General features: G+C 38.0%; 1 protein-coding gene across 1 annotated transcript in view; it reads right to left on the bottom strand.

Moving 5' to 3' along the window:
- Positions 1-1,059: 1,059 nt before the first annotated feature.
- Positions 1,060-21,056, bottom strand: part of SYNM (synemin) — a 26,156-nt gene continuing 6,159 nt past the window's right edge. Inside the window, exons 2-5 of the mRNA XM_010717648.2 lie at positions 20,606-21,052; positions 15,334-15,458; positions 10,016-10,089; positions 1,060-8,538 (exon numbers count right to left, since the gene is read on the bottom strand). Of these exons, the coding sequence (XP_010715950.2) occupies positions 4,715-8,538; positions 10,016-10,089; positions 15,334-15,458; positions 20,606-21,052 (4,470 nt within the window). The 3' untranslated portion in view covers positions 1,060-4,714. The remainder of the gene's footprint in view (positions 8,539-10,015; positions 10,090-15,333; positions 15,459-20,605; positions 21,053-21,056) is intronic.

The following is a 21,056-nucleotide window of genomic DNA, read 5'->3' as shown; positions in this document are numbered from 1 at the left end:
TGTCAGGGCTGTCACTGTCTACTATGCTTACATTTCATTGCAGGGATAAAACAGAAAACTATAAATAACTGAGGGTTTTTTTTCCATTTAAAATCAAGTACTTCTATCCAGATTTTAACAGAGTCCTCATCTTCGCAGTGAACTCACAAGTGTGTCAAGAATAGGAAACTGAAAAGTAATATTAAATAGTATATAAACACCAACCCACTGTGAGACCATTCCTTACTATTCAGAGACATGCTTCAAGTTTCAGGGAAATGAGATCTTCAAAACTGACAGTTTAAGCAGCAATAATTCTTAACTTAGTGGATGAAGGCTGAAAGCATATTTCTGACAGAAGCCAATTTCAGTAGAGATTATTCTGCTGATCATTTAAGCAGCTTCAGAATATGCTGTGTTTTGTCAGTAGCTTCAAATACCTTTCTTCACGTTTTGCAAGAAATTGAGAACCATGTGTTTTTTTCTTGATAAGTTAAAACTGGCTGATATTTTTAGAAAAATCTTACTGTCACACGCACATAAAAAAACTTCATAGTACCAACATAAAAATGTGTTAAAGGCCTGATAATTTACTTCATTACAAATAAAATATGTCGTTAAAGAGAAAAACGAGCTTTAAAGCATATAGAGAGGTTAATGGAAAAGGAATTTTTTTTTTTTACCGTAAAGCCTAAGCACACATAAAAAGATTTTCTTTGCTAAAAAGGAGTAAAAGATAGGACTTGCTTTGGTCAAATGATAATGCTGGCATCTCCAGGAGTTATACCTTCTGTGTTGTTTTATACTCTGCCTCTGATGTTACCAGATGTTGAACTTGAGGCATTGTTTATCTGTGCACATTGAATATAGTTGCAATAAAGAATATTCTGATTTGCCATCATTTCCATCAGGAATGTGAAAGAGGAATGCCTTTCCTGGAATGAAAAATTATGTTCCTTCTTTGGACTGAAACTCATCAGTCTGAGAGATCTTAGAACGGGACATTTATAAATGCAAATTTCTTTTCCTTTGACAATGCAGCCTTTAAAATATCAGACAGGAAGAAAGAGAAACTTTGCATTGATTTTGATTGTTTAATACTCAAGAGTGAAAAAGTGTAAAATCACAAAGCTTATACCACCACCAAAATGCAGTTTCATGTCAAATAACCAAAATACAAGCTGCCTGCAGTCTTCATACAGCTGACATCAACAAACCCAGTTTCAACATTCTTACCGTCTTTTTAAACACCTGCTATTCACAAACATCAGTCAATACAGAGTTCCAGGTCTCTCACACAACTTTCCTTATATTCTATATTATATTTGATATATAGACCAGTGGTTTACACATTTAGAAAAGTGCCCACTTCTTATCTATCTCAGCATATAAATAGTTTTTACCCTCCAAGATTAGTAATTATATTTTAAAAGCTTTTTTTTTAATCTAAACTCACCATTTATTTTTTGTTTGTTTGTTTTTAAATGAAAAGCACAACTTATATGAATAAGCTTCAGAAGTGCATGCTGTCCAAGGTTATATCACCAATCCTTTCAGCCACATTATAATATAATACTCATGCAGAAAGTGATTACACAGGGTTAGTACATTAGACAACATTTGTTCTTAGTAATAATGCAAGTACCTATGGCCCTGATTCTGCAAATGCAACTGTAAGGCCTGCAGGATGTGACTGTCCATCTAACTACATTTTGTTGCTTGGAGGTAGTATCATCCAAAAGCTGTCATTATGCAAAATGCCTTGGGTTAATGAGAGCTAAGTGGAAATCGGTGCTTACATAAACATTTCTAAAACTTATGCCATCCATACAAAATATTTGTTTTCACAGCCTCAAAGTATTCTTGCAAAGGAACTGTGCATATCTTTAAGCATTATGCTAATGCACATTGCCAATTCCCTAAAATAAACTAACTTTCCAACAGCTGAGTAAAATCCTGATCTTTAATGGAACTAATGAAAGTACTCCAAAGAAATGTTTCCTTCCAGACAATCAGAATAGTGCTATATCTTCATGTAGATCTGATTGTGATGCCTACAGCAATTTTTACAGAGGTGCTGTTGCCTCAGTGGAAATAATATTTTCTTCTCTCCTGCATTACTAAGGACATTGGTGTTATGTGATTCACTTATGTGAATTTCTACTGTTTTTTTTTCTTCAGTTTCTTCACCTCTGAGCAGGTGAAGATAAATATAACAGTGCTGGAATAGTTGTTCCTAAGGACAACATCTTTTTAAGATTACACAGGTTATCAATAAAAAAGGTTTAACTTTGGGAGTAGCTTTTTATTGATTACAAAACACATTCTCTGCAGATGTTCTTAGATCTAATTTAAAGAAAATGTTTAAGTTTCAGGTTATAATCAAACTTCAAGAAGATTAACACTGATTACTTTTTTTTAATACTGCTGCTTTTTACAGATCTGACTCCTTTCTTTACTCAATTATATAATACTTGAAGTACAGAATTTGATTGCTTGCAGTTAAGTAACTAGCTGGAAAATTCTGTCTCATACATAATTATTAAAATAAACAAAGACATTACCATTTTTAAAAAGTAGATGGTCAGCTAAGGAAACAAAAACAGGATGATATTTGAAGTATGATGACTAATAACACCCTACTTATAAATGGAAGCACAAGGTCTTTTATAAGCGCATATGAATAATTTTGAAAAATGTTGTTATGTTTCATGGTGAACAGTCCAGATGAGCGCAGCATACATGCCTTTGGTGCTCCCACAAGCCTCAGTCTCCTTCATCTTCCAGCTGTTGGTTACACTTCCAATTTCAATAAATGATTTCCTAGTACGTAATTAAAAAAATATTCAATTCTGATCAACACTGATACTCACACTGTTGTACTTACATAAAATCAGAAAAATATACAGAAAGATTTGCAATGCAGACAAACCTCCTGAGTTAATCTTTGGAACATTGATAATAGTTTTAATATACTTTGTATATTTTCCAACTTAGTTACTAAGGCACAAAATGATTAATCTGTTCCATATCTGAAACAGAATGAAATGTCAGTCAGCAGGTTACTTCTCTTTAGCTTTGCATTTACATTCATATTATAAAGTAGTAGTCAGTTTTGAAAAATCTAGCTTCTGTTAATATTAGAAGAGTCAGAAAACTGAATATCCATGCCAGACTAAAACAGTTAAACTGGATTCTAATCTGGGTTAGCACACACAGAACTATGCATATAGAACCACAGAAAAATAATTCTGTGTCAGAGACTACCCGCCTGGCACACGATAGCCATCCAGATACAGGTGTGTTTCTACTCTGCAGAGAAAGTATAGGAGAGTGAGTGAGTGAGTATGCGTGTGTGTGTGCATGCATGTGAATATAGCAGCTCCTCATCTTGTATGTGTTTAGTTTCGTATCTTCTTACCCCAGTGAAAAAAACATTTCAGCTGCTATTTTTGTTTCTGCTAGCACTGCACGGTTTAGTACAGTAACTGGTTCTGATTTCTGACCTGGACTTTGAAGTAACTGAATTTTTATTGTAAAGCTGATTTATATCCTTCAAAGTGCTATCAAGTGAAATAAATACGTTTCAGAATGGTCTAGGCAGAAACCAACTTTGGCCAGAGAAAGGTTTTATAACCAGAGAAAAGAAATACAAGAGAAAATTAAAATCTCTGGTTGGGTTTGCAGGTCTAGTGATCAGAAAGAGCATCTCTCATTTGTAAACAAGACAAGAATTATCTGGAAATTATCTGACAAAAAATGATCACAGACATAATCTATATCATTTTTACATATTTTCTTCAGAATATAGCTAGTATTAGCTAATTCCACTGTGTTAAGAAGTTATTATGTAATGTTCGACACTTCACACTTACCGTTAGCAATACCTAGTGTCAAGGTAAGCAATATACTGCAAAATAACTTACTGCTGTTACTGTGCATACACACTGAAGCTGTAGAGTTCTCCTCTTTACTCTGGTGGAAGTACTATCTATTTTTTAAATTTTACTCTTTTTAAAAGATATTAAATGTACTACTCTGCAATTTCTCACTATGAATACTGCAAGAAATTTTTGCTTCAGTGCTACCACTTTTTTTTTTTTTTATCTTTGCACTGCATTCTAACTATACAGATAATAGTATTTTTGTCTACTGTTGCCATGCGTTTTTAAATCCTAAGGAATTGTATTGCAGTTTTTATACCTGTAATAACTGTATCTTTCCTTAAAATATTTTCATTAGGTATTGCATATAAATACACAGAAATGGAACGGGAAATCAGCTACCTACCACTCTCACTAGTCTTATGACCTTTAACATTTCTGGTTAGTAGGTTTAAAGAGAATTGATGAATATTTTAGTAACCAAGTACAATACAGTATTTTTAAAAAATGGAAAAATCCTATTCAAATACACACTTGCTAATAAACTGCTATAAAACAGACAAAAAATACAATCCTCTGAATTAGCTAGTACCAAATTTCTGTCTCTATAGGTGGAAAAATCTGAAGTTACTGGAAACAGGACTCTGAGGAAAAAAAAATATTAATAGCATGATTTCTCCCAAAAATACAATTTCAAATCAAGTAAAAAGTGTACCGAATAGGTAGAAGGTTTCAGTACTTCTCAGTTTCTCTCTCTCTCAAAAAAAAAAAACAACAACAACAACAACAACACAGGATAACCAAGAACCTGCATAAACAAATTACCAAGTAGACCTCATTAAAGTGTCCTTTTAGAACCACTGTCCATCATTCTCTTCATCATCTTCCTCCTCATGGTCCAGGTAGAGAAGTGCAACTTTCTTTTCATCAGAAATAACTGACCTTTGGTCTACCATCCTTTGCAATTGTACAGTTTTATCAAAACTTGACTTCTCCACTATGTTTTCAATATGATCTTGGGAAAAACTGGAGTGAATGTAACTTCTTTTATTTTCACTGTCTCCACTGTGGTCACTTTCAACTCTAAACTGTGACTGATTAACAGAAGAGTCTTGTTTACTAGGTATGAGCACTGTTGCTTGTTCTTCACTGTCTGCCATGGATACTCCACCCACATTGGAAACATCCATTTGAAAAGTAAATGACGTCTCACTGGATCCTACTTTAACTTGCTTCATGGAGCTACTGCTCTCAGACGACTCTTGTGTTTGTGAATGATCTTCTCGTGTTCCAGAAATGGGTCTTGTAAAGACTATTTGTTCAGTTTGAGTTTCTACAGGAGTTATTGTAACATGCCTGAAAGATGTACTGATATCTGAGCTTCCTTCACTCTCTGAAAGATGTCCTTTGTTAACGAGCTCTGGAGTTTCAGAAAGGGAGCCTTGATATACGATTCTCTCAGTTGTTTTAACTCCTGTTTGGCCTAGCCTAAAATGCCTTACTGAGCTTTCTGAATGGGTCTGGTCTCCCACTTCACTGATTTCAATATGCTCAGTGATGGGGCCCTGGTAGATGACTTTTTCAGCTGTCATAAACTCCTTAGGACCTAATTGAATGTGTCTTACAGAACTTTCTGTCTGTGAAAAGTCTCTAGAGTCACTGACCTCTACTTTACCAGAGATGGGTCCTTCAAAGATAACTTGCTCAGAGTGAATCTCTTTTGGATGTAATCTAAACTGCCTTACTGATCTGCTGACATCCACAGACCCTTCTGTCTGAGAGAGATTCCCTGAGCTATTGAACTCCAGAGAATCTGAGCCTGACCCTTCAAAAGACACTTCTTCGATTACTTGCCTTGATCCTACTGTAACATGCCTCGTGGACCTGCTGATATCTGATGAAAAGGTCTGCTGGGAAAGATTTCCAGAATCCATCTCTTCTACAGTTGTCGTAATGGGGCCTCTATAAATTACTTCTTCTGTTGTTTGGATTTCTTTAGGACCCAGTTTAAAATGCTTCACAGAATGGCTCATCTCTGATGAGCCCCCTGTCTGAACAACATCTTCTGTGGCACTGAGCATTTCAGAACCAGGCCCTTCATATACAATCTGCTCAAACCTCTGGACTTCTGTTGGACCAACCCTAATATGTCTTACAGATTTGCTCTCATCACTTGATTCAGGTAAGTGAGAGTCCTCTCCAAAATGTGCAGTTTCCAGAACTGAACCATCATAAATGACTTTTTCAGTGGTACGATATCCTGTGCTACCACTCTTCCTGACTGTGGATGACCTGTAGACTTCTTGATTAGCCGCAGGAGTGTATATATCACTGTGTGCAGAAACATCTGTTTCTGTACTGATTTTACCATCAACTCTCTCCAACTTATCTCTCTTCAAGGAGTGTGATGTTGTCTTCTCCTTCTCACCTGCAATTACTTCACTGAGCTCAGCTACATTGAACTCATCAGCATTAAGGGTCTGAGATAGATTGACTTCAGCAACAATTGTCAGCAAGCCTCCCTCCTCTGTTTGATGAATTTTTTTGATATCAAATTCCAAGTTACTAGAGTCAGCTTGACTTTCTTTTGTTAACGCAGACAGTTCCTCTTTTACACTTTCTGGGAGACTGCCTTCCAGCTGTTCTAAAGCTTCCTTCAGTTGTTGCTTGGGGTCCTTGGTTTCCTTTGATAAAAGCCCCTTTATTGAAGCCTGAAATTCTTGGGGTATTTTAATTTCTTTTTCAATGACAACAGATTCAACATGGGATGTTCCAGCTTTGGGATGCTCTTCTTTTAATATGTGGGCGGTTGCTTCCTCCCCTACCACTCTGTATGTTTCCTCTGGAGAGCTTACACCTTCATCTCTCTTACTTTGCGTGCCTTGCAAAAATTCGTCTTGCCAAGAATACTTAATAGTTGATTCTTCTTCTATGTGAATTTGCCCATACACTGAGTCATCGTCTTTCTCATTAATAATAGGATGATCATCGGGAACAGACACAAAATATTTTTGCTCGATAGGTGAGTCATCTTCCTCAGTCACTTCCTCCACATGAGTGAAGCTTTCATGGCGTTGTTTCTTCTTTTTAAGATCTTCATATGTAAGCGTAATGTCTTGCTCCTCATCACCATAACGCTTCTCTTTTTCAGGGAATGTATCTTCCACTTCCTCTACTTCAAAAGGTGTTGAAAAATCAGTCCTTTCATCAGTGGCATAATCTACTGTTTCCTCCACAATCTCAACATTAACGGACATGTTCTTTGCATCCCCACTTCCTTTCAGGCCATGATGTACTATGTCTTCTATCTCCTGTTTGGAAGGAGTTCCCTCAGCACTCTCTAACACTTTTCTAACATCCTGATTTGAAAGACTTCCTCGGTCAGCTTCAGCAGAAACATCTATGTTTTCTTGTACTCGAGACTGCACTGTCATCTCTGTCTTTATTTTCCCATCATCAGCTTGTTTTTGCTTACTAAAAGAGGTTACTTTTGTGTCTGTTGATACTTCTGAACTAGAAGACTGTGTAAAACTTTTAAGAATGTCGGCAACAATGTTCTCTGCTATATTTTCAGTTGACAGAGCCTCCATTTTATGACTTCTGTCACTAGTTCTCTTTTCATCTCTCAGATTAGATTCTGAAACACTGACTTTGTGAATTTCAGCAGGCTTAGTTGTCTCTCTGTCTCCTGTCTCTCTTCCGATGGAAGTTTTAAAATCTTGGGAACTTATATCTTTGTTATTCTTCTGAGGTACTTTATCAGGAGCAGGTCTTTCAAGACTGATAGGTATCTCAATGACTTCTTTGCTTCTGGATTTGAAGGATACATCTGTATCTTTTTTGTTTGATTCATTTTTCAAAGTTCTTGCATTAGAAATATCACTCTCTGCTACCTTCTGGTTAATGACTTCCTCCTGAACATATTTTTTCTGCTCTATCCCCATTTTTGCATCAGTCTGCCTTCCAAAATTAACACTTCTTTCATCTACAAAAGTCTTCTCATCTACCTTTCTTTTCTCCTCCTTTGTTTGTTTCTCTAGCTTATCTTTTTCTTTTGTCAGTGATTTGCTTTCTTCAGTTGGTTTGCTGCCTCCTCCTTTTTCTTTTACTGTGGTCTGGGTTTCAGTTATAGTTTCTTCATATACAGATGGTTTTGAATTGGTATTCAGCTCGTAAGTTGGAAATTTAGAGAAGTTTGGTTTTGTTCTTAGATTTTCAGAAATCCTAGGTTTTGTGTCAGCTTTGTTGTCCTTGTCTGATCTTTCAGCATGTGTTGATTGTTTTGAAAAAGATATTGTAGATGAAGATGTAACTTCTGTTTTCTTTCTTTCTGGAATTGTCTTTTGCTGAGTTTCAGTGTTTTTCCAGCTACTGTAGCCTGGAGTATATGTTCTTAATTCTTTGTGGTCTGTCACAACCCTTTCATCCTTTCTAATGGTTGTTGAAGGGCGATATATTGAACCTAGTACATCTTTTCCAAAATCTTTTCCACTCACTGCTCTCTGTGATCCAATCTGTGTTGATTGAGCTGAATAGCGTGCAGAACCGCTTATATTTGTCGCAGGTAATCTGTGCCTTGTATCAGTGATCCTGATAGCTGGTGAAGTTTTATTTTGACTTCTTTCTTGATAAGTAGAGTACATATCAGTGTAGTTATATGAAGTGTTTATAATATCTGCAAAGAGAGTATAAGTAATCAAATATTAGAATAATGGCTTGTATCTAGAAAGAGTACAGAATAAAGAGGTCATGAACTAAGAAATGTAACACTAAAGTTTGAAAGGAAACAACGAATCTTCATTTTCAGTAAAGCTTTGGAAATGAATTTCCATAGGTTTGGCATGATAATTAAGTCTATGCATAAATTACATTAAGGCTGAAAGCAAAGCTTTTTACCGAGTTCTTCCTAATTTAACATTTTATGAGCTATTGGATATTATGGCATTTACTTAAGAATTACTCCTATATTTACATTGATGCCCATTTACAAGTTCTTATTAAAAAACATATGCTAATATCTTAGGCTTGTTTTTTTGCTTCTTTAGTCCAAGTGGTCTGAAGTTTCTCTGTTTCTACAGACAGTTAATGGCATACCTGCTACTGCATGCTGAATACTATCATTTATAGCCACAAGATACAACAAGGTACAACAAAGGAGAGTAATAAAGAATCTCTTAGGCTATATCTGTACACGTTAATAAAATGGACCAGGAAAAGTCCAGCTCTAAGACTAATTCAAATCTCCTATTCCTAAAAAGCTAGCTACATCTACTCTGACTTTTGGTAGTGCTTCCTGGTCTGCAGTAACCACTGAACACACCAGAGCATTGTCTGCAAAAGGACTGAGTAATCCAAATCAAAACTGTGCCAGAGGCACTGATAACAATTTAACATTATAGGCAAGTTTTTGCAGTAACTTCACCTATGCTGTAGTCTATTTTAATTTACTACTACACATACAGACTTCCAACCTCTTCTGAGACTCATGTCTGTGATAGTCTGGTGAGTTTAAGATAACACTTAAGACAAAACTCAGGAGCATTATCAAGACTAATTCCAATATTAATGAGAGTTGCCATAGCAGTCAGATCATAAATTCATCTCATCTAGTATCCTGTTTACAGTGACCAACAGTAGAATAAGGAAGAGTATAAGAACAGGGCAAGTAAATAGTGATACTTCCCTGGTATACTCTCACAGCCTCCAGAGATTTGCAGCTCCTAAGATAGAAATGGTATCTTTATGTTTAGTATGTCTTTGATTTGTCTTTTCTTACTCTGCTTAAATTTCTCTCTAAACCCATGTACATTTATTAACGCTCACAATGTCTCATGGTTTCAACTCACAGTACCATGGTTTTAACTATGTTTTGTTAAATACTTCTTGCTTCATACTTCAAAACTCTCTTAAGAACTATGGGCATCCAAAAGTTTTTGCACTGTTGAGCTATGAAACATCACTCCCTGCTTAACTCCTCCACCTGAGTCACAATTTTATAATTTTCTTATACACTAGAGCACTATGTTGATTTAAAATATTAAAACTCAAAACCAATTTCACAGTACACTGATAAAAAAGAAACAGCGTAACACACTATTTTCCAAGTATATTTAATTTAATTCAATTTTCATTTTTTAATGTTCATTTTTTACCTTGAGGCAATTTCCCTATAAGCTGATCTCTCCATGTAATAATCCACTGGTTGCTTTCCCCTTCCAACAAAGCCCTGCAAAACACATAAAAAAAGCATTCCATCAGAATACTGGGAAAAATAATCATAATATTTAAAATATATAAATCTTAGAAATTGAAAAAATTATCCTGTAATTGGGTCTGATCCTGAATGTTATTCTCACCCCATAATTTTATCAGTGGCAATTAGAAATCCTTGACTTACTCTTAGTTCAGAGAGTTCACTTCTTTAGAATAATACAAGGATCTTGCAGTAGGTTACGGCATACAAATTATAATCAGTCAATTTATTGCTCCCTGACATGGAAAAGATACACTGATTTCCATTATGTAATCATAAAAACTAGCATGTTTTTCCAGAACAATAGTCTTATAATAGAACTAGGAAAAAATGAGCTAAGTAAAACTTAGCAGATATTCAGTAAAGCTTTTACAAAGAAACACACAGAAATATTTTATAAAGAAATGGCAAAAATGAAATAATACTGGCAAGCAAATAACCAGCTAGGTTACACAGTACTAGAAGTGTTGCAGTATAATATATAATGTAACAGTTATTCTAATTTCTATAGAATGTAATTTCTATCCTTTTCAGATGAAAATATTACTTCTATTGTCAAAGATGGCTAGTGCTGGAAGTAATTATTCTTAGTTCTTATTCTATTTGAAATGAACACAACATACTATACACCAAAGAACTAGGGGAAACCTTTGTGATAGAAACTTTTGCGCTGGTGGCACACATCAACTGTTCTTGGAGATCACACCCAGCTGATTGCTTGAGAACACTTGCTATCCTAACTTTATGCCAAAGTTTGTTCCCTATATGGCATGCCTGAGCATGGACACCTCTCAAGAACAACCAGACAGCAGCCACAGGTTTGTTCAGTTCCTAAATAACTTCATAGCCTACTTTATTTTTTCTAATTGTAGAAAATACTCCAGAAGTACATAGTCAGATACAGCTGAGGGGCAAAATATTTTCAACATTAATTGTTCTACATTAAGAAAAATAATATAGGCAAATAGCATACTCCTGCCCCCTCAGGGGAAAAAGAACCAAATTGCTCTATAAAAATAAAATTGTTGGCTTCTTCTGTTTGCAGAGTACAAGAACTAGATACTAGAGTGACATCTTATTCAGTCCTAGCATTTTTAGCTATGGTGATTCAATAAGATTGGATCCCAAAATTTCTAATAAATTCTCTTGAAATACTTGTTTGCTTTCTTCTCTTCAGCTACTTCAAGCTACTCATATGCTTGTACTGTCTGACATGAAGTACATCCAGCGGTTCTTAAAAAAAAAAAAGAAAGAAGAGGAAGAAAAAGGAAAAAAAAAGTAGTTTGCATCTTCTCCACTTTAGCTGGGTCACAATCTATGCTATTCTCCAAAAAAATGCTAAACTGCAGCATTGTGGTTTATCAGCCTAGAAATTCTAGCAGGTTCTTTAAATATGCAACCGAATGCTATAATCAGTACAGTTCTTTGGTGTTTTTATGTTCACTCCTACTGGTGAGATAACTGTTTCATCATTTCCAGTTTTGGAAATGCCGGATGTTTTGCACTGATAACAGCAGCTGCAACATCAAAGTTGTCAAGGGGGGAGGCTGCAGGATTATGATAGCCAAGGCTTCTGACTCTCTAGCAGGGAGCTGACAGCAATAGAAGACTGTGGGATAAACACATTTGCTATGCCTTTCTAGCAAAATGAACAATGCAGACATTTTAAATATCACCTGTAGATGATGACTAACCAGTTTGGACATTGTATGCTTCTTTTGGTTTCTGACTGCCTCTAGATTCAGTGGGACAATGCTATATCAGCAAAGATCACCTGTAAGTTTTTCTTTGCAACCATGGATTTACCTCGATTCAGAAGAAAAGCCAGATTAGAATTACCTAACATTATTTATAGGTTACTTGCTTCTTTAAACAGGTTCAGATAAATACTTGCAGTTTGTTAGTCAAATTCAACCTTAGAACAACCTTTACTAGTGAAAATGAAAATACAAGCAACTTGTCTTTGTCCACATTTAGTAGCAATGAAATCAATTCAACACTTCCAGAGAGTGTTCCCAAGAGGAAACATCATATCTGATTAACATGGTGAGTGCCAAAGAATTTGCTCTGAAATAAATGCTAGGAAAACTGCTGACATTCCAGGTACATATCAAGGAGCTGGCAATGAAAATGTTAACCATGATGAAGGAAACTAAGAATGTGGGTAGTTTGACTAAGGATTTCTGGCTGCTATTAAAACAACAGTTGTTCAGTTGCTGCAGCAACGTATGAAGTCACTAAAAATAAGATCCAAGAGGTAACTGTATACAGCAAAGGGCAACAGCACACAGAAAAGCTGGAGCTGAAATATTACTACTGAAAATATGTTGCACTTGAAAATGAAAGGCAAAGCTTCATGAAACCTCTAAAAAACTGGGCAATGGATCAGTGTTTTACTGTATACAGTTCATAACCTATTTCCTCAAGCTTATCAGGTAAACAAGAAGATATTAAACCGATACTGGTTTAATTAAATTAGCATAAGAAACTGTAGTATAAAGTACTGAGCACTAGTCTGGAAGTCAGCAAAGCCAGTTTCATTGGCTTCACCTTCAGTTCAGTTCATGTAAGTCATTTTGCTTCTCTATTTCTTTGCATCCCTTCTTAATAACAATTATTTAAGCCATAAACTGTTTGTGGTAAAGTCTGCTTTAAATCTGAAACTAATCCACTTGAATAGTGGAGAGTTAATCTCAAGTGTATAAACTTTTTAGTATTTATAGAAATGACAAAAAGCATTCCTTCAAATTGCACTCTAAAAAATAACTGTCAGCGAATTCCTGGAAATCTGACTCCCTGTGACATACATAGACACTGACCTAAGACTTAAATATTTCCAGAAAATAGTACATCTGCACCTTTAACACACCTCATTATTAATGCCATTTATCTAAGGTAAGCAGTTACATGGTAGCCAACCTGAAGCCTTAGTGTGTACTGGATGATAAAAGAAAAAATAGTCCAGAAGAGCAGATAGATGAGCTAAACTGGTTGGGCGGAGAGGGAGAAGATGCCAAAAGTAAAGGAAGTCATGTAAATGTTATCGTGGTCATTCACAACAGCAGTAACTTGATCTGTCTCAATGACAGAAACTGAAAATCTCAGGGGCAGTCCGCCAACAGCCCATAAAAATTCATCCTCTCCATCCTGAGTATTTGGAAAGAGTAGTAAAAAACACGTCTTTGGGGAATGGAATGGAGGAAGCATTTTTAGGGGGTAAAGGCCAATCCAGCACAGTTCTTTTCCAAGATGACAGGACAAGGACCGTGTGAAGAATAGCAGATGACTAACTGTACATAAAACAGCCTGAACATCAATGACTAAGAATGTTCTCCAGGAAATAAAACAAAGTATATGAGATATATGAGTATGTAAGTTGTATACAGTCAGTAACAAAACTGACTGGAGAGGCTATGGTGAACATCTGGGGAGGCCTTAATGCTGGTGATGATTTCTTGAGGGGTAGAATTGGAAAGATTCAGAAGAAATGTTGATGGAGCAAACCAACCTAAGAAGGATTGGAAAGTAGGTCTGATAAGTGCATTAGGAGGTTCTGACAACAACCATGACCAAAAACTGCTTTGTAGGCTTCACTGCTTCAAAACACAGCATGATAACCTAGAACAGAACATTTGCATGACAGTAAGATTTCAAAATAAAATATTTTACCCTTCGACAACAATACAGTTTAGGAAGGGCAGAAAAATGACTTAACTTATGTAGAGGCTCAGGGCAGCCTCTGCTATTTGAAATGAAGCTTCTGATAGCTGAGGAGTCATAGATTGATACAAACAATTAAGTTGGAAAAATATTAAATCTAACCATCAATCTGACCTACCAAGTCCCATCACTAAACAATGTACTTTTAGTGTTATGTGCAAGTTTCTCAAATTCTGCCAGGGATGAGGACTCTACCACTTCACCAATCAGCCTGTGCCAATGCTTGACCAGAGTGAGCCTTGGACCCCACAGCAGGAAGAATGAGCAGAACTGGAGAGAAAGTACACTTGGTCCTGGGGGAAGGGTGTTCTTTGCAGCAACGAACCTTCTTGCCAGTGCCAATGCAACTGACTAATGGAAAGAACTAGCTTTAGAATGGGACCTGTAGGAGTCGTAAAACAAAAGGAAAACATAGGTGGGAGGTAAAAAAAGACAGCTCCAAGAGGCTGACCAGACAGCCTTTCAGGCCAAGAGGAGTGGAGGCGCCAGAGACTTAATGGAAACTTCTCAGTGGAAAGTTCAGGATATTGAAGTGAGGTGCCTTTTGTCTCCAATACGCATAAATAAGGGTATATGCCAGCATCCTTTGTGGAAATGAAGAGGAGCTGGATTCATGTGCCATGGTTATCACAGATCAAAAGATCTGGCAGGAGAACTGGATTTCAAAATACTGATCAGCAGTCCAGTCTCTTATTAAGCAGCTTCCTTTACAATAGAAGTAGCATCTATCTCCAGCCCATAAGTTCATCTTTTTTTATTTCCTTCTGAATCACTTCTATACTATGTACAAACTGATACATCATGATTCTCCAGACAGCAGAAATTCTCTGGTTTTCCAGCCACACATTGCCATGTTTCTAGTTATATACATACAGTACTGAAGATTTATGAGCACAAAGATTGTTTGTTGACATCTCACATTTGATCCAAACATATTTCCCTAGCAAATAAAGAATATAAAAAACTGGGATTTATCAATATATGGGGCTGCTGAATCACGGCCTGAACCTCTGATTGATCATCTGAGGCAAGCAATGAGTCAGCCCTGGGAGCACAGGTGAAGGCAATTCACCTGTGCTGCAGGAAGGGGTGGAGCCTGGCTCCATCTCTCTTAGACCCATTTAAGAGCTGACTGCCAGTGGGAAAGGATCTCTCTGGAGATCTGCTCCACTGGAGTCTGTCTTGTGAGCCCAGGATAGGGTGAGTGACTTCTTTTCCTTACTCCAATATAACAATTACATTAGCCAAGCTCCTGGATATACCATACCATCTGTATATCCATTGATTATACAATCAAACAGACTTTTCTGTGATTTTCTCGCTCTTCTCCAGCTGGAACAAAGCAATTGAAAACTCACTATTTACATCAACATTGCAAGAGCCTGCTAAGCAGAATATTTAAATGATGAGTTTTGCTATATAACTTGACAGATGGCAGCTATACTGCCTCATATTTATTATCACTATCCTCGGATTAGACAAGACTGAAATACTTACCTGTAAGTTTCAATTTCAAGGATGAGACCTGCTTTCACCTGCAGCAGTTCTTGATAGTCCTTCAGGTAATCTGTGATTGACATGGTCAGGAACTGCTTTTCTTCTTCTAGAGCATCGATTATCCGCTAAAAAGAAATACTGATTTTTAGTTTATTCAAAACTTTAAAATCCGTCATACTTGAATGCTTAATGACTTAAAAGTTTTAATTACAAAAAAAAAATCTCAGAGCAGTAAATCAACATATTCCATCACTTCAAAAGACAGAACAAATCAGCTCTGGGACCTCCCTGTATACATAACTACTGAAACAGTTTTGTGCTGAGATTTCACTTTATCAAGCTAGTTCAATATTTAAGCAAAACCCATTCAAATGCTGCGTACAAAAGTAATCAAGTGCAATTAGCAAAGAAAATACACTGCTTTATAAATGTGACATGTGTGGGATTCCTTCTGTCATTTTAAGGGTTTAGATATGTGAATATCTAAATCATTCTTGAGCTCTGTATTTTTTTTTTTTTCAACTTCTTTGCTAAGAGAACCTGGCTGATTTCTCTTTGTTAGTATTTTGAGGTCTACAGACATGTGGGCCCAAACCAGTTTTTGGATTCTAGTATATCTGGAGATACTCATAGTGCCTAAAAGGTGAAGGAAGAACCTCCAGAAGTTCCTTCCCACCAAGTTTTCTACAATCTTTAGATACTTGCTTCTAAATCCACCCACTACTCTTCTAATTGCTACTCAGAAGATATACAAAGGAGTGCTCATCTTCATTTTGATTGCTGAATATAACTTTCACTTTTATATGGTGCCTATAAATTACTTGAGCTGAGCAATGACATAATAAAGTCCAGATCTTTTTGAAAAGTCCTGAAAATGAAGCTAGAGGCAGATAATACTGCAAAATACTGAAGTACAAAATGATCTAAAATTGAACATACTCATAAAATACTACATTGAAATTTAAAAGCTGACTAAGCATACACAATACGAAAAGCAACAAAGACTTCTTAAACAGAACATTTAAGATTTGATTTAGACTATACTAAATGAATTCTGCTCTTGAAAAGAACACGGCAGAACACAAGGGCTTTAATCACTGGTGTTACTTCTCACATGAAGGGCAAATCTCCATCTCCAGAAAACAATCCTCTCCCTGATAATTGAAAGGAGTTTGTTCAGTACAGACTCCGAACTGAAAGTATTGGTGGTAGCTTAATGGTTTCCCTGCTATGGATATCATCTACTAATCCAAAATCAATCCTCCTCAGCCAGCATGCTAAAGCTAGCTAAAATGCTATAGATTACACTTTGTTCTGAGGGGTAGGGAGACAGAAATGAAACCACAGCAAAGGCCCAGTCCTATTTTGTTTATATCACTCTGCACTACGCAGGAACCAAACTGTCATTTACAAAGCAAAGTCTCATACACATATATGGTACTGAACAGGAATTTATGACAGCATATTTTAGATTGCATCTCAACAAATGCTTTGCAATACAGACAACAAAATCAAGACGGTGGTAGTCTAGTTTTCAAAAATTCAAAATATTTTATTTTTATGCCCCAAGTGTTCAATTATCACAGTATGAAGAACAGCATAAAAGCATACATGCAGCAGGAGACTCCCCAGACTGGTTAGAGCTAGTATGATATGATAAGGTTTAAGAACAAAGAATATAAAGTGCTAGCCTTTCAAACATTAATACGTTTTTTTTAATGCATAAGCAAAAAAGAAAGCTTCATGAAGGAAGCTGCCTGTATCTTCATATGCGCACAGGTACATCTGCAGCTCTTGTTCTATGATTAGCCTGACATTTGGGCATGTAACAAATCTTGTCCTCAGTCTTCAGCATATATTAAAGCTCCTTTTTTATGACAGAAAACAACATTTGCGTATCTGAAACAGCACTATCAGCCATCTACTAGCCTCATCCAGACCCTCACGGAGGTAACTGCACTGGTATGGTTCTGCGTGGTGGTAAGCAGAACCACTGACCTTTAGAGGCTCTGAGGCAACAGTGCTATTCAAGAACTGACACAATGGAAAATCCCAAGATGAGAAGGGAAGAAAAGTGCCAGGCCTTGCTTTTAAAAGGAAAAGGCTGTGAGAAAAGGACAGGGTGTGGCCAGAAGAGTCTGCAAAAGAAACAAAAGACAAGAAAGACTGGATATCTACGAGACTGATCCCCAAAGGTGGTAAGATACAAAACAAGAAGATTCAGGAATTTGTTGCCTCTTCATTAAATACAGAGACTAAATAAATAAAATTAGTTACAGTGCCCTAATGATTACCATAAGGGGCTATATAGCTGGGCCAGCTGTGTAATTGCTCTGAAGGAATTCATTCCAACAGGAGGAGAAATTCTGTAGACTGGATGGCAGACAGCCTCATGCCCTGTCTTCCAGTTACTGATATTTAACTGTGGTGCAGAGGACAACATTTCCAAGCATGCTAAAAAGGTGTCTAGAACCCAGGAGGTAGGAAACTGACAAACATCAGTTTTGTAAAAAGTAACCTATGTTGTTGCAGCCATGTTTGCTTCAAACTTCATCTAAGGGATTAACTTGGAAAGATGGTTCCTCACCCATATCAACCTCTCTCAAAGTCCTGGTGAAGTCCCACTAGAACTGTATGACTGAATAGAAGTGATTTTTCTCATCCTTCAGAGGTCTCTTTCCAGTCAGCAGTGGGAAATTTCAGAAGGGCAGTAGGGGAAAAAAGAATGTACTTGGTTTGTCCAAACTGTACCTACTGAGGGAATAAAGACACGACATCAGGCTCCAGCCCCTTTCTAGCTGATACTGTTTACCAATCCCATTCAGTGGATCAGTAGGGGGAGGAACTGTGCTTAGCTGGCTGGAAACCGGTACACAAAAAAAATGTATGTGACATATTGATATTACATGTTCATTTGACAAAACATTTTCTTTTTCTCTGGAGCTCACAAGACTGACACAGGAACCAGTCCTAAAGCCCCTGAATTAGTGAAAAATTTCTGCCTCCTTTCCAAGCAACGGCTATGTCCTTTCGTACATCTGAAAACTATGGAACTTCCTTCTGCTGTCACTCCATATTGAACCTGGTACTCAAATCACGGAGAGTGTTTTTGTAAGTATTTTCAGAGCACACAGCTGAAATTATGGAAGTTAGATATAAGAAATCTGCTGAGTTCATCCCACAGCACCCACAGGACCAGTGAAAATGTTCCAAACAAAGTGCATGATTTACAGGATGCCTGGTTCAGCTGAATTATGACTCCAAGCACATATTTCTATTTAACGCTGCTGAAAGCTTCAGTGAGGACAGGGATGGGGTAGGAGACAAAGATGGACATATAAGGCGACTGGATGATGTATGGAAAGTATGAATAAATCTAATTGCTATTAGAGCTGCAATGGACAATAATCACTTGACTTAAATCTGTACATACTTATCATTTCTATGTGACACTTTGCAATAAATAAGCATGGAATAGAAACTCTTTAAAGAGTCATAGAAAATCTATGCTAAACGTACTTTTACCAATAAAAGAAACATTGAGAGGAAAAAAAAAAAAAAGCTTTGATCACAAGAATGTGAATTAATGTTTTTTTCTTTCTTTCTTATGCACAAGCTGCTGCAAAGGACCTTTTTCACTGGAAAGCAAAAGGTTTAAACAGTGCAGTGAGGACAGATTTTGGAAATCAAAATAACTAAACTATTAGTTGGCTTATGTACATTCGTGTAAACTTATGATCCTAAAAGAAAAGTTAAAAGAATGACAGCTTTTGGGTTTTTTTCCTCTTTACACTTTCCCCTGGCTTTGATCAATTGATAGATTTAATTAGTGAGAGATTTATGCAATACTTCTAAAACTTTGGAAGTGTTTACGTACGTGATTGGAAGAATAAAGTCAGAATAAAGAAAAAATGAAAAAAATGAAAAGGAAATGAAAAACAGAAAAAAATGAAAAGGAAGGAAGGAAAGAGAAAAAGAGAGAAAGAAAGAAAAGACTCAGAAGTTAAAAGCTTTTCAGATTACTTCTTACATACCTACTCTGACTCACTTCACAGCAATCTGCAAACTATGCAACTTGCAAACAATCCAGTAGCCTACAAAAACCAGACACACAGCAACAGGTCCCAATGCTATCCCAACTGCCAGCATCTCCATAATCTACCGCTGCTGGATACAATGTCACATTACCACCAGGGCTTCAGACAAACAAGGAGCTCCAACAGAGTGTTAATAAAAGGATCTAGCAATGAACAAAAGAAATGTTGCCCTCAGGAAATGGATCGATGGTCTGGATGATCTAATATGTGCTCTCCACTCTAAATTTGATGAACTGATATTTTTCTGTCCTGGCATTTGCTGATCAGTTCAGCATGCTTATACGTGCCACCAAACATTATTCTGGCTGCAAGCAAATTCTCAGCTACAGATGCTATGATAACCCTCTGTTTAAAAACATCAAACATCCATCTGAAACGGTTGCCAGTCACCTACACTGGTAAGATTTTATTATCAAACAATTCCCATTAATCTTGTTGTTTGTAGCACAGTAACACATCTTCCTGCCTTCAAAAGACTAAGTTTCCTCACCTATAGTGTGGACCACAAGCATTTCTCTAGGCTCAGAAGTGTGCATAACACAGAAGAAAATTCAGATCACTTCTTTGATCTCAACAAGTCAACCTTAAGTCTCAGGCCAGAAGGAAAGCTTTGTGTCCCAGTGCTCAGGGACTCGCTTCATCCCTCCCAGGGGCTGCTCTGTGTCACTGTGTGCTTGAGCCAACCTGAGTGGTGGCCCTGGCAAGTCTGCGAGCCAGCTCTTGGGAACTTGGCAAGGGCACTGGGAAGGGAGCACCTGCCACCAGGAAGACGCTCCCAGGGTCACCACCACACTCAGAAACCCCACCCTTCACAGAGAACTCTCCCTAAAGTGGTGCAGCAAGGCCCCCTGCAGCCCCAAGAGAAGGGCTTTTTCAGCCCGGGGAAATCCTGCTGGAGGGAGGCAGGAGCAGGACTCAGAACCATGGGAGCAGGCTGCCAGCAAAACGGGGCCTTGCGGAGTGGGGTGCTGGGCGATCAGGATCACATCTCACTACCGGACACAACTTTAAAAAAAAAAAAAGAAGTGAATGGGAGGATGGAAGGAGATGCAGAAAGGCACCAAAACAAGCGCCAAAGAGGGAGCGTGAAGCTGCACGGCTGGACAGCCCCGGCGAAGGGCCGCGATTGAGGGACGAGGCGTCCCCGGACCCGGCAAGGCAACAGTGCCACGCACCTGGTACTCCTCCACCTCGGCGCCGTGGCGGTCCTGCATGGCGAGCAGCTCCTGCTCCAGCCGCTCCCGGAGCCCGCACAGCTCCTGGCCCTGGCGGTGGAGGTCCTCCAGGTGCTGGCGGCACTGCCGGCTCTCCTCCCGCAGGAGCTCCAGGTTCTCTCGGCTCCGCTGCGCCTCCTGCTCTTGCAGCCTCTGGATCTGCTCCTGATAGCGCAGCAGAGTCTCCTGGCAGCTCTGGCTAAGCAGCATCTCGTAGGTCTCCTCCAGCTCCTCCAGGCTCAGGGCGGACAAGGGGGGCGGCAAGGCGGCCAGGTCCATCCTCAGCTCTCGTATCTCCACCGCCTCCCGCCGCTGCCGCTCTGCCAGGTGCCCGTGCTCGTCCTGCATCTGCAGCAGCAGCTCCTCCAGCGCCACGCACTCGCCCTGCAGCCGCTGCAGCAGTTGCCGCTGC

The sequence above is a fragment of the Meleagris gallopavo genome, chromosome 12, assembly GCF_000146605.3.
Source record: "Meleagris gallopavo isolate NT-WF06-2002-E0010 breed Aviagen turkey brand Nicholas breeding stock chromosome 12, Turkey_5.1, whole genome shotgun sequence".
NCBI lineage: Eukaryota > Metazoa > Chordata > Aves > Galliformes > Phasianidae > Meleagris > Meleagris gallopavo.
The sequence above is the reverse complement of the archived record's forward strand: the minus strand, read 5'-3'. Positions and strand labels throughout refer to the sequence as shown.